The sequence below is a fragment of the Pan troglodytes genome, chromosome 2 (assembly GCF_028858775.2).
Source record: "Pan troglodytes isolate AG18354 chromosome 2, NHGRI_mPanTro3-v2.0_pri, whole genome shotgun sequence".
Lineage (NCBI taxonomy): Eukaryota > Metazoa > Chordata > Mammalia > Primates > Hominidae > Pan > Pan troglodytes.
Genome location: NC_086015.1, coordinates 54138786 through 54152600, shown reverse-complemented (window position 1 = coordinate 54152600; position 13815 = coordinate 54138786). Strand labels below are relative to the sequence as shown.

The following is a 13815-nucleotide window of genomic DNA, read 5'->3' as shown; positions in this document are numbered from 1 at the left end:
ACACACTCTCCACCCCAGCTCTGGGCACTTGGGCCCTCATTTGTGAAGTTCCCAAGCCTTACTCTGCAGAAACCCAGGCTTGGGGCTTCTGCATTTGCGTCCACCTCTCCCTAGCCAGAGCTGTGATTAGGCTCAGCTTCTCCAAGGCACTACCCTACAGGCCAGGGTGAGGACCTCCTGAGCATTTTCTATTCCTTAACGCCCTGCCCGAAAAGAGGAAAACGTGACCACCCACAAAAGCAAGTCTAGCTTCAAAAGCAAACTGCAGAGAAAAGGCCACTTTAACTGCATGCCCAATCTGTGGAGCTCAAGCACTCAGTTTGGCCAGATTGGCAATGTGAGCAACCCATCACATCATCTGGTCCCAAGAACAGCCTGAGATCCAGGTATACTTCCTGACCTGGTCAGGCATGGTCTTCTGGGTCAAAATGATGTTCTCTGCCCTGTGGAAGAGTGCTGAGGACGAAATACCCATTCAAAACAGAAAACTCTCCAATGCCCCCAGGACCTCCTTAGCAGCTGAGAAGACGCAGTGAGTGGAGTGCTGCCAGGGGGAGATGACCTCCTCAGTTTCTCCACCGCAGCAGAGGGTGGACCAGGTATCACCTGTATCATGGCCAAAAGCAGGGAGGATCTGCCCTGCAGAGCAGTGACAACTCCACACTCCGGCATGTGTGGAATAAAGTCTGTGGAAACTAGAGAGGCGCAAGCACTCATGGTCACTTTGGTCTTAGCAGAAAAGCTACTAAGTTACCATGATTTCCATGAAGAGTTTTAAAACATGCTAAACTCTTTTTTTTTTTGAAACGGAGTTTTGCTCTGGTTGCCCAGGCTAGAGTGCAATGGCGTGACCTCCGGCTCACCGCAAACTCCGCCTCCTGGGTTCAAGCAATTCTCCTGCCTCAGCCTCCCGAGCAGCTGGGATTACAGGCCAACCACACCCAGCTAATTTTGTGTTTTTAGTAGAAACGGGTTTCTCCATGTTGGTCAGGGTGGTCTTGAACTCCCAATGTCAGGTGATCCACCTGCCTCGGCCTCCCAAAGTGCTGGGATTACAGGCGTGAGCCACCACACCCGGCTAAAACATGTTAAACTCTTGAATTTAAAAATCCGAACATGTCAAGACCAGCCTGGGCAACAGAGTGAGGCCCCATCTCTGTAAAAAATTAAAAAATTAGCCTGCATGGTGGTATGTGCTTGTAGTCCCAGCTACTTGGAACACTAAAGTGGGAGAATCGCGTGAGCCCGGGAGGTCGAGGCTGCAGTCTCCCAAGTAGCTGGGATTACAGGCGCACACCACCACGTCTGGCTAATTTTTTTGTATTTTTGGTAGAGACAGGGTTTCACCATGTTGGCCAGACTGGTCTCAAACTCCTGACCTCAGGCAATCCACCTGCCTCGGCCTCCCAAAGTGTTGGGATTACAGGTGTGAGCCACCACGCCTGGCCAACCCTGCCTCAAAATCAATCAATCAATCAATCAGAACATAGTGATGGGGGTAAGAAATAAACTGATTTCATCACCAGGCTTGACTGGCTCAGACATGCTTGACCCACCTACCCACCCAAGAATAAAGAGACACAGGACACCCATTTCTCAAGGTATTTCTTTGTAAAGGAGCCAGATTTGGCAACTAGACTGAAAATCTTCCAAAATTCTGTACAAATGTGTAATATACAAATATACACAAGGCTTTTGCCAAGAAAAGACATCACAACAAATGACAGAGGTGGCTTTGGTGTCACATACCACCTACAGCATTTCAAACCCCTAGGAATGTGAGGGGCTGATGGACCACAACATAGGCTACACATGTAAACACGCTACATTACACTATGTACACTGGAGTATAAAAAATCCACTGTCCTCTCCGGTCTGTTCACAAGCCCTCTGGCGGGAAGGAAGGCCATTCACCAGGCAACCCACGTAAGGGGAACTTCTTTAAGGTGGGAGGGAGAACCCTGCAGAATGAAGTGGTTCACCCTAAGATCTATTAACAGCACAAGGCATGCCCTTAAAGAGACAGGCGGTAACAGCGAATTCGGGAGATGGACCACTTCTTGTGCTCCTTGTCATCTCTCTCTCTCTCTCTCTCACTCCATCTCAGTGAACCGGGCAAACATGGCTTTCCGGACAGCATCTTTGTAGGAATCGGCGCCCGACAAACCATATGCGCTGCCTTTGGCTCCTAGGCCAGCTCCCTTTAGCCGAACTTGAGCCTGGGAAAGCACAGAGACTGTCAGCTGGGAGGTAGGGTATGGGCTGCTCCACCTCTCACCATGCCCACTCCTTACCCAGCAGGACCACCCACCAGGAGACAGAAGAGAGAAAACTGTATATGAAGACAAGGATTTCTCCAGAAGAGACCAGGAGCAAGTATAAGGACTGGAGGAATAAAATGGGCTATGGAACACAGGCAGATGAAGCAAATCACCCACCCCTCAATGCCTGCTCAGCAAGCATCCACACCTAGGAAAGGGCCCCAAAGTATTCCTCTGAAGCGTGGGAAAGGTCTGGTAATTACAGGCACAGATTATACAGGACAGCTCAATGTCAGCAGAACTCACATAAACAGGATGAACATGGTCTACAAGAGTCTGACCTAAGCTGTGCTCCCAGGACAGAGCAGGGGCAATTACGGGTGGAGCTCCTGCCTAGAAGGCCAGTGGGTAGGGGCCTCTGATCCTGGGATATGATGCCTCAATGTGGGCTCTGATCAATTTAAAGATTTCTTATCATGGGTGAAAACCCTACTAAATTTTTTTTTTTTTTTTTTTGAGACAGAGTCGCTGTTGCCCAGGCTGGAGTGCAGTGGCGTGATCTCGGCTCACTGCAACCTCTTCCTGCCAGGTTCTAGCAATTCTCCTGCCTCAGCTTCCTGACTAGCTGGGATTACAGGCACACGCTGCCACGTCCAGTTAATATTTTGTATTTTAGTAGAGATGGGGTTTCACCGTGTTGCCCAGGCTGGTCTCAAACTTCTGGGCTCAGGTAATCCACCCTCCTCGGCCTCCCAAAGTGCTGGGATTACAGGTGTGAGCTCATGCCTGTAATCTGCCCCTTCATGCTAAGGTAAAGCTGCTCCTGGCTCCCAGGCTCTATGAGTGCTCTGATCTCATCTCTGGAACCAGCCTGTAAGCCTGGCAAACATCAAGACCTGACCCCACTGCTTACCTCAATGGGAGCCGTAATGCCTTGACACTTTCGTCCCAAGCCAGAGCCTTCCCGCCAGCCCATGGCCTGCAGCATCTTGTTGCCAATGTTACTGTGGTCAATGCCATCTTTGGTGGGTTGCTCGTAATTCCTGCCAGTGGCAAACACACAGTTACTTAAAACAGCCAGGGCCCCAGCTTACGAACTGGAAAATGTGCACATCACATACACAGTGCCAGCATCAAACTGCTTCTTGCGCTTGGGCTCTGGAGGTTCTGGAATGCCATACTTCTCCCGTCTTTCTGCAGCTCGGTCTCGGTATTTCATCTACATGAGAGAAAAAACACTGCTGGAAATGTTCACAGACTTCAACCTGTAACCGTCTAATGCACCTATTCAAAACTATCCCCTCAAGTATTTTTGAATCTGAAGAATGCTTTTTTAAGACTGCTCTGAAATACCAAATTCCCTTGTTCCCATCATCATACCTAGTCATATCTGAAATGTTAAATTTGTAGATATGAATTGTGTGGAACCAGGGGCAGAACTATGTCTCCAACAAGCAGTTTTATTTAATTAGCCACCCTCTGTCAAGCTACTCAACCAGCCCACTGGGCAGTGGGTACAGCTTGCGAAGAGGAAGGCAGAGTTGCCCGTTCTCCTCAGCATTTGGACAGGCATACCTCCAACATTTGGAAAGGCATACCTCCAACATTTGGAAAGGCATACCTCCAACATCAAGGAGGCTTCCAGAGACCTGTTCAGCAGTCGCTGGGGAGGTGGAACCATAGATAGTAGGGCAGGAAGGGTGTGGGGAGAAGAAAAGCAAAAGCCTTAACTACAAACACTTCAGAAATATCTCAGGTGGGAGATTTCAAACCCACTTGCTCATTTCTAAACCACAGGCCTCTATTTGCATTTAAATCCCTGCCCACCTGGCCGCCAACCTGCCCCAACCACCAGCACTAACTGCTTGCCCATTATTGTGTCACAGGCTTCTCTCTTGCCTTTGTTCCCAGATCTGCTTGCCATGCCCTGCCCACCCTTCCTTTCATATCACCTGCAATAACCTCACATCCTGCTGTCCCTTGGGATTAATTTGAAGCGCACTTCTTTGCCCATGAAGGCTTCCCTGGCCAGGACAAACTAGACCACTCTCTCCATAACAAAATCCAGCGTATTTAAGCAGCAAGCTCTGGCATTGCTGTGAGAGAGTCTCGGCAGTGTGCTTCTGCCTTGTGCACCCTTATGATGAAGGGACAATGTGAGGCTCACAAGGCACACAGAGGCTGGGTCTAGGCTACATGAACTACAATGGTCAGATGACAAGGGTATGACAAATCCTCCTACCCTGCCCCTGGGATCTGGAACTAAATGCTACAAATAAAAGCTAAAGGCGATTATCCCAATATCCTCTTCCTTGTGGCACAGTTTCCCATTCACCTCTCTCTCCCTTAGCTCCAAGGCTTCCAGCTCCTGCTCGCTCAGCCTGGATCGTCGGTAGATGTCCATGTTTTGCTACACAAAAGATTTGAAAGACACAGTAAGGACTCAGACCATCTTAATTTGAAATGTCCTAACATTAGTAACATCTACTGTACTTTAAGAGCCAAAGCCCAAACAATACACAATCACATAAAAACTATAGTTTGATGTGTGTGGAGCTGCCAGACTCCGTCCACTGTCATCGGGAACAGCTTTCTGTAAGGCCATCATTAGATGGCAGGTATTTTTGGAACCGTCAGGACTGTTAGGGCACTCAAATTGTCTCACTGCCTCCCCTCGCCCCCTCAGATCAGCTCAGAAGCATGGCCACCTTGTGAAGGTCTGAGAGTTGCTGGTGCCTGACTAGGGCATCTTTGTTCGGGAACTGGCGCCGGCAGAGCAGACAGGCCATCTTCTTCCAGTCAGCTAGCTTCTCTTCCTCACTCTCAAGTCTCTCCACCAGCTCCTCCTCATTGTCACTGTCACCACTGTAAGCAGCAACCAGACCCCTCTGGAGACAAAAGGAGGACAGGTCACTGGAAATGTACAATAGGAAGATGGCGGGGGCTATGTACCTGGATAAAGTAATGCCTCATCCGAAATGTTAAATCCCCATTACTGCATGTCACACTTTAGTAATGAATCACATTTTGTCAAATGCGTGGAGCAGTCAGGTCCTTGAGTGCTAGGCCTGACAGCCTCCTGGTACCAACCTTCTTGGAGCCTAAGAAATGGATTCCTGGGTGACTACCTTTTTCTATTTCTTTGGAGAAGGAGTCTCGCTCTGTTGCCCAGGCTGGAGTGCAGTGGCGTAATCTCAGCTCACTGCAACCTCCACCCCCCAGGTTCAAGTGATTCAAGTGTCTCAGCCTCCCAAGTAGCTGGGATTACAGGCGCCTGCCACCACCCCTGGCTAATCTTTTGCATTTTTAGTAGAGATGGGGTTTCACCACATTGGTCAGGCTGATCTCGAACTCCTGACCTCAAATGATCTGCCTGCCTTGGCCTCCCAAAGTGCTGGGATTACAGGTGTGAGCCACTGTGCCAAGACTGTTTTTTTTTTTTTTTTTTAAATGAAACAGGGTCTTGCTCACTGCCCAGGCTGGAGTGCAATGGTATGATCCCCAAAAAGTGCAGTGGCTCACTGCAGCCTTGATCTCCTGGGCTCAAGCAATTCTCTTACCTTAGCATCCCAAGTAGCTAGGAGTACAGATGCAAGCCACCACACCCAACTAATTTGTTTCTAATTTTCAGTAGAGACGAAGTCTTGCAATGCTGCCTAGACTGAGTGACTATTTTCAAACCACTGACCACAAATAAAAATCCCAAATACAACATATCAGAATAATGGCCCACCCAGACCAGTATCTATCTAGTAAAACAAGCTTTTTCTTGTCTTAATTTTCTCTTTCCAGACCATTAAAACTCTCCACTCACAGATGCAATGAAACTTAATTAACTGAGCTTAGGAATTGAAGCTTCTTTCATCACTCCATCTCATCTGCTCTCACAGAAAACAAAGCCCCGAACATGGAATCTATGTGCAGAAACTGCTCCAATACCCATCAACAGTGATCACATTCAGTTTTAAGTAGGAATCACATTAGCCAAGATGCAGTTGAGCCTTAAAGTGAGACACAAACCACAGATAGGGTCTTTAAAACACTGGTGGTACTCCCTTACTTTGAGGGGATTCTCCTCATCTCCATTTCGCACCAATTCTGGGATGAGCTGCTGCCTTTCAGCTAAGGCTCCCTGGGAAACAGAGGACAAGCCATGAGACTCAAGTTTTAGGTAAGTTCCCATCATGACGTACTGGCCATTCCTGCTATTACCTTCTTCTCAAAGAGAGCAAAGCCAGCGTCTGCTGCAGCAGATTCTCTCCTTTCTTCTTCCCTCAAGGAATTGACAGGCTGAAAGCTATTTTTAAAGTTTTCTTTCTGCTTATTCAAACTCTTAGCCCAGCGTTCCATGTCTTTGGCAATCTAATGGCAAACAACAAACACCAACAAAAAAATATTTAATCCCCTGTGCCATGAGAATGAGCCATTAAGGATCTTATCTCAACTATATGCCCTGTAACAAACCCCTTTTACTCTTACTTCCACCTACAAATATTTCCATTAGATGTTATCACATATAACCAAAGTCATTCATAAATACTGCTTGAAAAGCTTTGAGATTTCCAGGGCTTTTTTCCCTAAGTACACAGGCTGACAGTCAAGATATGGTAACAATAACAAATTGCAAAATGCTCTAAGAACTTAGTATGAATAAAATGTGGAGCCCAATTTTTAAGAATCCAAATAATACTGACATAAATGCTACAACCCCAAAACTAAGAGTTCAGCCCAATACCTCAATGAAAGAAATATGGGTCATGTTCTAACCTGCTGGGCTGTTTTGCTCTTGGGTTTCTCCTTCTTCTCTTTCCCCTCTTTTGCAGGAGGCAGGCCCGTCTGCTGGTGGGAGCTAGACTCTGCAGCTGGCACGTAGGTCTCTTTTTCCCCATCCCAGTAAAGGTACTGCTGGGTTAAGGAATTATAGTAGTACTAGAAAACAACAAACAAAAAACAATTAATGCAGACTTTCTGCTATGTCAGTCGATTACATATTTTGTCAAAAAAAAGATAAAGTATGTTGTGGACTAGTGATGTTTCCTGCCCAGAAAAGACCCTGGGCACACCTTGGTATAATAAAGGTGATGAACCACCTAGCAAAGAGGTGTGACACTGCTAGAGTAAAAATAGAATATGATTTCTTTAAAAAGTTTAGTTCCCAGCCAGGAGCAGTGGCTCATGCCCGTAATCCTAGCACTTTGGGAGGTGGTGGTGGGCAGATCACCCAAGGTCAGGAGTTCAAGACCAGCCTGGCCAACATGGTGATAACTCATCTCTACTAAAAATACAAAAATTAGCTGGGCATGATGGCACACCTGTAATCCCAGCTACTCAGGAGGCTGAGGCAAGAGAACTGCTTGAACCTGGGAGATGGAGGAGGTGGCAGTGAGCCAAGATCACGCCACTGCACTCCAGTCTGGGCAACAGAGTAAGACTCCGTCTCAAAAAAAATGATAATAAAAATTTAAAAAGTCTAGTTCCCATTAATTTAATCCCTGGGCCTACCTAGAGGGCACCCAAAGAGCAATTTGTCTCACTCTGTTCCACAGACTATTTACATAAACCAGGCAGCCAGAACAGGTGGGCGTGTCATGGAGTTCAGACATCTGCCATGACAACAGCTCATCATTGGGCCCATCCACATAGAATCCGTTGGATACCAGGCAACCACACACAGGGTGTAAACACTAGCACAGAGCTGGAAGGAGGTGTTGGTGAAGGGACCCAAGCTCAGCAGGAATTGCAACAGAGGAGAGGTGTCACATATCCTCTCCTCTATTTTCCAGTCGCTCACTCTATCTGCTCAACAGGGACCCAGGAGACAGTGTCTGTCTCTCCTGGGTAAGGTGGCGTGGCTAACAGACACAACTTTTGTTTTTTTTTTTTTAGACAGAGTCTCGCTCCGTCACCCAGGCTGGAGTGCAGTGGCGCGACATTCGCTTACTGCAAGCTCCACCTCCCGGGTTCACGCCATTCTCCTGCCTCAGCCCCCCGAGTAGCTGGGACTACAGGCATTTGCCACCACGCTCGGCTAATTTTTTTGTTTTTTTTTTTTTTTTTAGTAGAGACGGGGTTTCACTGTGTTAGCCAGGATGGTCTCAATCTCCTGACCTAGTGATCCTCCCATCTTGGCCTCCCAAAGTGCTGGGATTACAGGCGTGAGCCACTGCGCCCAGCCTACAGACACAACTTCTAAGGCCACCAAAGAGAACTGACGGGGGAAAAAAAAAAAAAAAAAAAAGAACTGACAGGGAAATAAATGGCCAGGCTCCACAAACGAGAGAAGTGGATGGAAGAGGTATGCAGAGGCTTGGCCTGCTTAGGCACGTCGCACACAGCTTCACACTTCAATCTCTCAGAAACCACAACCTATCAATGCCAAGTTCCTGTTAAAAATACTTATTACTGTTCTATATATACAGCTCCCGGTCATAAATAGAGTTATTTATGGGGTGTTAAAGTTGTTTTTCCCTTTTAAAAGTTATATATGCCACCAAAAATAAAACATCACTCCATACATCTGCTAAATTCTACCCTCAAGAATACACAGGGAGGCAAAGTAAAGGATGCTGGATACAAAAGGTAATCTATTGTCTGACTCCACTTATATGAAATGTCAAGAACAGAGGGCTGGGCACAGTGGCTCATGCCTGTAATCCTGGCACTTTGGAGGCTGAGGCGGGTGGATCACTTAAGGTCAGGAGTTCGAGACCAGCCTGGCAAACAAGGTGAAACCCTGTCTCAACTACAAAAATTAGCTGGGTGTGGTGGGCGCCTGTAATCCCAGCTACCAGCTACTCAGCAGGCTGAGGCAGGAGCATTGCTTGAACCCAGGAGGTGGAGGCTGCAGTGAGCCAAGATCGTGCCACAAAAAAAATAAAAAAAGCAAATCCATAGAGACAGAGAGTAGATTAGTAGTTACTGGAGGAGAGTACAGAATGGGGAGTGACTGTTTAACAGGTACAGGGTTTCTTCTTCGAGTGATGAAAATGTTCTGAGATTAGACAGTGGTAACAGTTACACAACACTGTGAATATATTAAAAGCCACTGATTTGTACACTCTAAAAGGTTAAACAATAGGGAGAAAAGTACAATTTAAAATTTCTAGCTAGGTCTTTCCATAAATTGTAACTTGACAAAATAATCTATGGCAACAGAAGTCAAAATAGTGGTTATTGAAGACATAGGTTACTGACCAGCAATGGGCATGAGGATTAGGTGGGCTGGGAATAAGTGGTGGTGTATATACACATGTAATATACAAATGTATAGACATGTATAAACATTCAAAGAATTGCACATTTCTGTTTTGTGTATTTTTCTGTGTGTATATTATAATACCTCAAAACATTTTTTAACCCTACAATTAAAACTTACAATCTCCAAATAAAAATTACATTTTGGTGGCTTTGAAGAAGTTAAAACTAATCTGAGTCATATATTCTTTTGCAGGAAATATTTCATTTTATGCCTCATAAATGCACTAAGCGAAACTACTTCTAGTGAAATTGAGGAGGAAAGCAGCACATTTACTTGCGAGTTGGGGTCATAATAGAGCCCTGTTGTCGGATCATAGTAATATCCTGAAGATTCATCATACTGGTAAGTGGACGTGTCAGGTACTGCTGCAAAAACAAAATCCAGCATACAGTCATTCCAGGTAAGAAATTGGCTTTATTTCAAATTCTAAGCCAGTGAGAAGCAGCAGGCCTAATGTTTCTTCTCTGTCTCACATCCCCAAGTGTCCCTCTGACACCCGCAAAGGGAGAAGAACTCTCATTAAACAAAGACAACAACTAAGACCTTCCAACTGTCAACAGCCCCATGAGGTTTGGCTTACCATATTTGGTACCAGGAACTACACCAGTAGGGGAAGCGGCTGGGGCCTGTGTACTTGTGCTAGTGCTAGGCTGTGCTTCCTCAGTCTGGAAAGAACAGCAGCTTCAATATAATTTCAACTGTAAAGCCTTTTAAGAGAGCTAAATCACTGCAATCATCCAGGAGGAAGGGCTCCCCTGACAGACACACTGTAGCAATAATCTAAGGCAATCCCTCAGCAAAACACATGTTGACAACTTTTTTGCTTTCTTTTTCAAGAGGAGTCTTGCTCTGTTGCCCAAACTGGACTGCAGTGGCGCAATCTTGGCTCACTGCAACCTCCGTCTCCAGGGTTCAAGCAATTCTCCTGCCTCAGCCTCCCGAGTAGCTGGGATTACAGGCATGTGCCACCACGCCCGGCTAATTTTTGTATTTTTAGTAGAGACGGGGTTTCACCGTGTTAGCCAGGATGGTCTTGATCTCCTAACCTTGTGATCCACCCGCCTCGGCCTCCCAAAGTGCTGGGATTACAGGCGCAAGCCACCACACCCGGCCCCGGCGACAACTTTCTAAAGGTCAAGCATGCATAAAGTATAAATACACAGTTGAAATTTTATATTTAAAATATACATGCACATATATATCATAAAATTAATATTTTAAAACAACAGAAAGAAATAAGGTTGAAGTGTGTATTACTCAATCCTGGCTCATACAACAGGAAAGGGTAATACTTGTATAGCAAAACAAAATTTCCCCATCAGCCACGAGTTTTGTATATAGGACAACAGGATTACCGGAGAGCCAGGTGGATTGGAGGTTTGATTATACAGCTGAGGACTCTGGGACACTACAGCCGCTGAGGTGGTGGTCACTGCTGTGCCTGATGATAAACACAAATGTTAGGGAAAGCCAAGGCACTGAACGCCAACCCAAACATCTTTAGTTGTAATGCCCAATCTAGCCTTCTTCTGTCATTGTATATGTCAGTTCTTCATAAGCTAACTCCCACTAAGTACCCTGGAATCTGTGACATTTTCATTTTCTTATAATTCTACTAGATGTGATATACAAAGTTAAGGATTCTGTATCATGGCTAAGAAAAAGAGAAAAGGCCGGGTGCAGTGGCTCAGGCCTGTAATCCCAGCACTTTGGAAGGAAAAGGTGAGCCGCTCACGAGGTCAGGAGATTGAGACCATCCTGGCTAACACGGTGAAACCCCGTCTCTACTAAAAATACAAAAAATTAGCCGGGAGTGGTGGCAGGCACCTGTAGTTCCAGCTACTTGTGAGGCTAAGGCAGGAGAATGGCATGAACCTGGGAGGCGAAGCTCGCAGTGAACCGAGATAACGCCACCGCACTCCAGCCTGGGCAACAGAGCGAGACTCCGTCTCAAAAAAAAAAAAAAAGAGAAAAGGAAGAGAAGAAAGGATTTATATTTGCTCTGGGGTTGAGAAAGATTTAACTCACAAGGCTTTTTAAAGCCTGAAACAAAAATTAAAGCCAAGGCTTCTTAGAGTAGCTCTTCTGATTGATGCCTGAGCACCAGTCTCCAGGGCCACATCCTCTCTGCTCACCTGAACTTACGTGGGCACTCATGACTCCTAACACAGAGAGGGGAAATACAGAGTTGAATTCCAAGAATTAAACTCATCACAACATGGTCTCTAAGACCTTGTATTAACTCCTGGTGTACACAAATAACCGTATTCTTCCCCAGAACCTTGGGTACATGATGACGGCCATGAATATGCCCCCTACATTCTTTTTTTTTTCTTTCTGAGACAGAATCTCACTCTGTCGCCCAGGCTGGAGTGCAGTGGCGCAATCTCAGCTCACTGCAATCTCTGCCGCGCGGGTTCAAGCAATTCTCCTGCCTCAGCCTCCTGAGTAGCTGGGATTACAGGCGCCTGCCACCGCACCTGGCTAATTTCTGTAGTTTTAGCTGAGATGGGGTTTCACCATGTTGGCCAGGCCGGTCTTGAACTCCTGACCTCGTGATCCACCTGCCTTGGCCTCCCAAAGTGCTGGGATTACAGGCGTGAGCCACCGTGCCCGGCCATGCCCCCTACAATCTTACAGAGAAATGGACTTGTAGCTTTTGGTCCAGTTAGGACATTTAATCATATTTCTTCAACTGTAAGTGCTTAAACAAAAGGTAAAAGGGAGATGTTTACTACCTGATGCAGATGATGCATCAGATTCCAATCCTCCAGCTTGTTGTTGATAAAACTGCTGATAATCCTGTGAATACTGAAGAAAAGTCCACCATTAAAGCTGCTATTCTCAGACACACTCTGCAAGACTATAAGGTGGAAGCTGCTAAAATCTACCTACCTGAGCATATTGGGCATAGCCATCTTGACCTGGTTGCAGATAACTGTAGTCAACACTGCCTCCTTCACCACTTTGAGACTACAAAACATCAAAATGAGACAAAGACAAACTTAGTAGGCATTAAGGAAAAAAATTCAGAAGTCCCTAAAAATGAGCTCGTGATGCTGGGCGCTGTGGCTCACGGCTGTAATCCCAGCACTTTGGGAGGCTGAGGTGGGTGGATCACCTGAGGTCAGGAGTTCAAGACCAGCCTGGCCAACGTGGTGAAATCCCATCTCTACTAAAATACAAAAATTAGCCGGGCGTGGTGGCAGGTACCTGTAATCCCAGCTACTCAAGAGGCTGAGACAGAAGAACCGCTTGAACCTGGAAGGTGGAGCTTGCAGTGAGCCAAGACTGCACCATTGCACTCCAGCCCGGGTGACGAGAGTGATACTCTGTCTCAAAAAAAAAAAAAAAAAAAAAAAGAGAAAAAAAAAGAGCTCATACTGCGAGTACCACAGGAGAGGTCACGTCTGTGAATCTGGGCACCACCACCACACTACCTTGAGCAAAAAGATCCTCGATCTTACCTGGGTGGATGACCACTGAGCAGCAGCAATAGCCGTACTAGCTACAGAGAAGGCGCTGACGCGGTTACCATCTGAGAGGACCAAGTCTCTGAAACCACAAAGATCCAATCATGTGATTCTATCTCAGTATTCCCACAATTAGTGCCCCTATACCACCAACTGATTCACTCCACCCTTTGTCAGTTCTCAAATGCCAGCAAGGCCACATTTCATAGGGGGAGGGCTCTTCATGGGGAAATTCCTCAGTAAGCAAGTGGCCCTGTAGTATCATTGTTCTACCTTGTAACCTGCCATCTAACAAAGAGTTTTTTGAATGTGCAATGATACTAAAAAAAGGGAAATTTACCGTGTTAGAGTTAAGCACTATATACATGAAATTATTAGCACGCTGTTCTGGAAGGAATGGGTTATTTCTGGATGGGTTAGCACTATACTGCTGCAGTTTGCAAAGCATGTGTTCTCAACCCATCTGCCATACTTGCCTTTCTCCTGATCTGAAACCATTTCAGGCAACTTCATCAACTGGTTATACAGGACAGTAGGGAATAATCACTAAAAGACAAACGTGTCCCTCCTGGCCTTGGCAATCAGGGAGGATCACAGTGTCTCAACATACTTGGGGCACAGGCTTGGCGTTCAGTTAGCACACTGTACAAATGTGCATATGCAGTAGTTTGAAATAAGGACAATGAAGCCACTCACTTTCTGGCACTTTTTGCAAAATCAACCCCAATAGTTTTGCCATCAATTTTCAAAGGAGGATGGAGACTCTGTAATATCTGAAGCAGCTGAGAAGCATCCTGAAGGAGAATGTGAAGGAAAAAAACGT

At 46.2% G+C, this 13815-nt stretch overlaps 1 protein-coding gene across 2 annotated transcripts in view; it reads right to left on the bottom strand.

The window, feature by feature from the left end:
* Positions 1 to 1592: 1592 nt before the first annotated feature.
* The window catches only part of RBM5 (RNA binding motif protein 5), a 30602-nt gene continuing 18379 nt past the window's right edge, over positions 1593 to 13815 (bottom strand). The window contains exons 11-25 of one of the 2 annotated variants that reach the window (XM_001167585.6): positions 13689 to 13786; positions 12987 to 13074; positions 12415 to 12492; positions 12258 to 12330; positions 10875 to 10960; positions 10100 to 10184; positions 9793 to 9884; positions 7029 to 7190; positions 6474 to 6623; positions 6322 to 6393; positions 4970 to 5149; positions 4597 to 4671; positions 3383 to 3480; positions 3175 to 3304; positions 1593 to 2219 (exon numbers count right to left, since the gene is read on the bottom strand). In XM_001167585.6, coding sequence (XP_001167585.1) covers positions 2094 to 2219; positions 3175 to 3304; positions 3383 to 3480; positions 4597 to 4671; positions 4970 to 5149; positions 6322 to 6393; positions 6474 to 6623; positions 7029 to 7190; positions 9793 to 9884; positions 10100 to 10184; positions 10875 to 10960; positions 12258 to 12330; positions 12415 to 12492; positions 12987 to 13074; positions 13689 to 13786 — 1593 coding nt within the window. In that variant the 3' untranslated portion in view covers positions 1593 to 2093. The remainder of the gene's footprint in view (positions 2220 to 3174; positions 3305 to 3382; positions 3481 to 4596; positions 4672 to 4969; positions 5150 to 6321; positions 6394 to 6473; positions 6624 to 7028; positions 7191 to 9792; positions 9885 to 10099; positions 10185 to 10874; positions 10961 to 12257; positions 12331 to 12414; positions 12493 to 12986; positions 13075 to 13688; positions 13787 to 13815) is intronic. The other variant, XM_009445525.5, reaches the window with a different exon arrangement.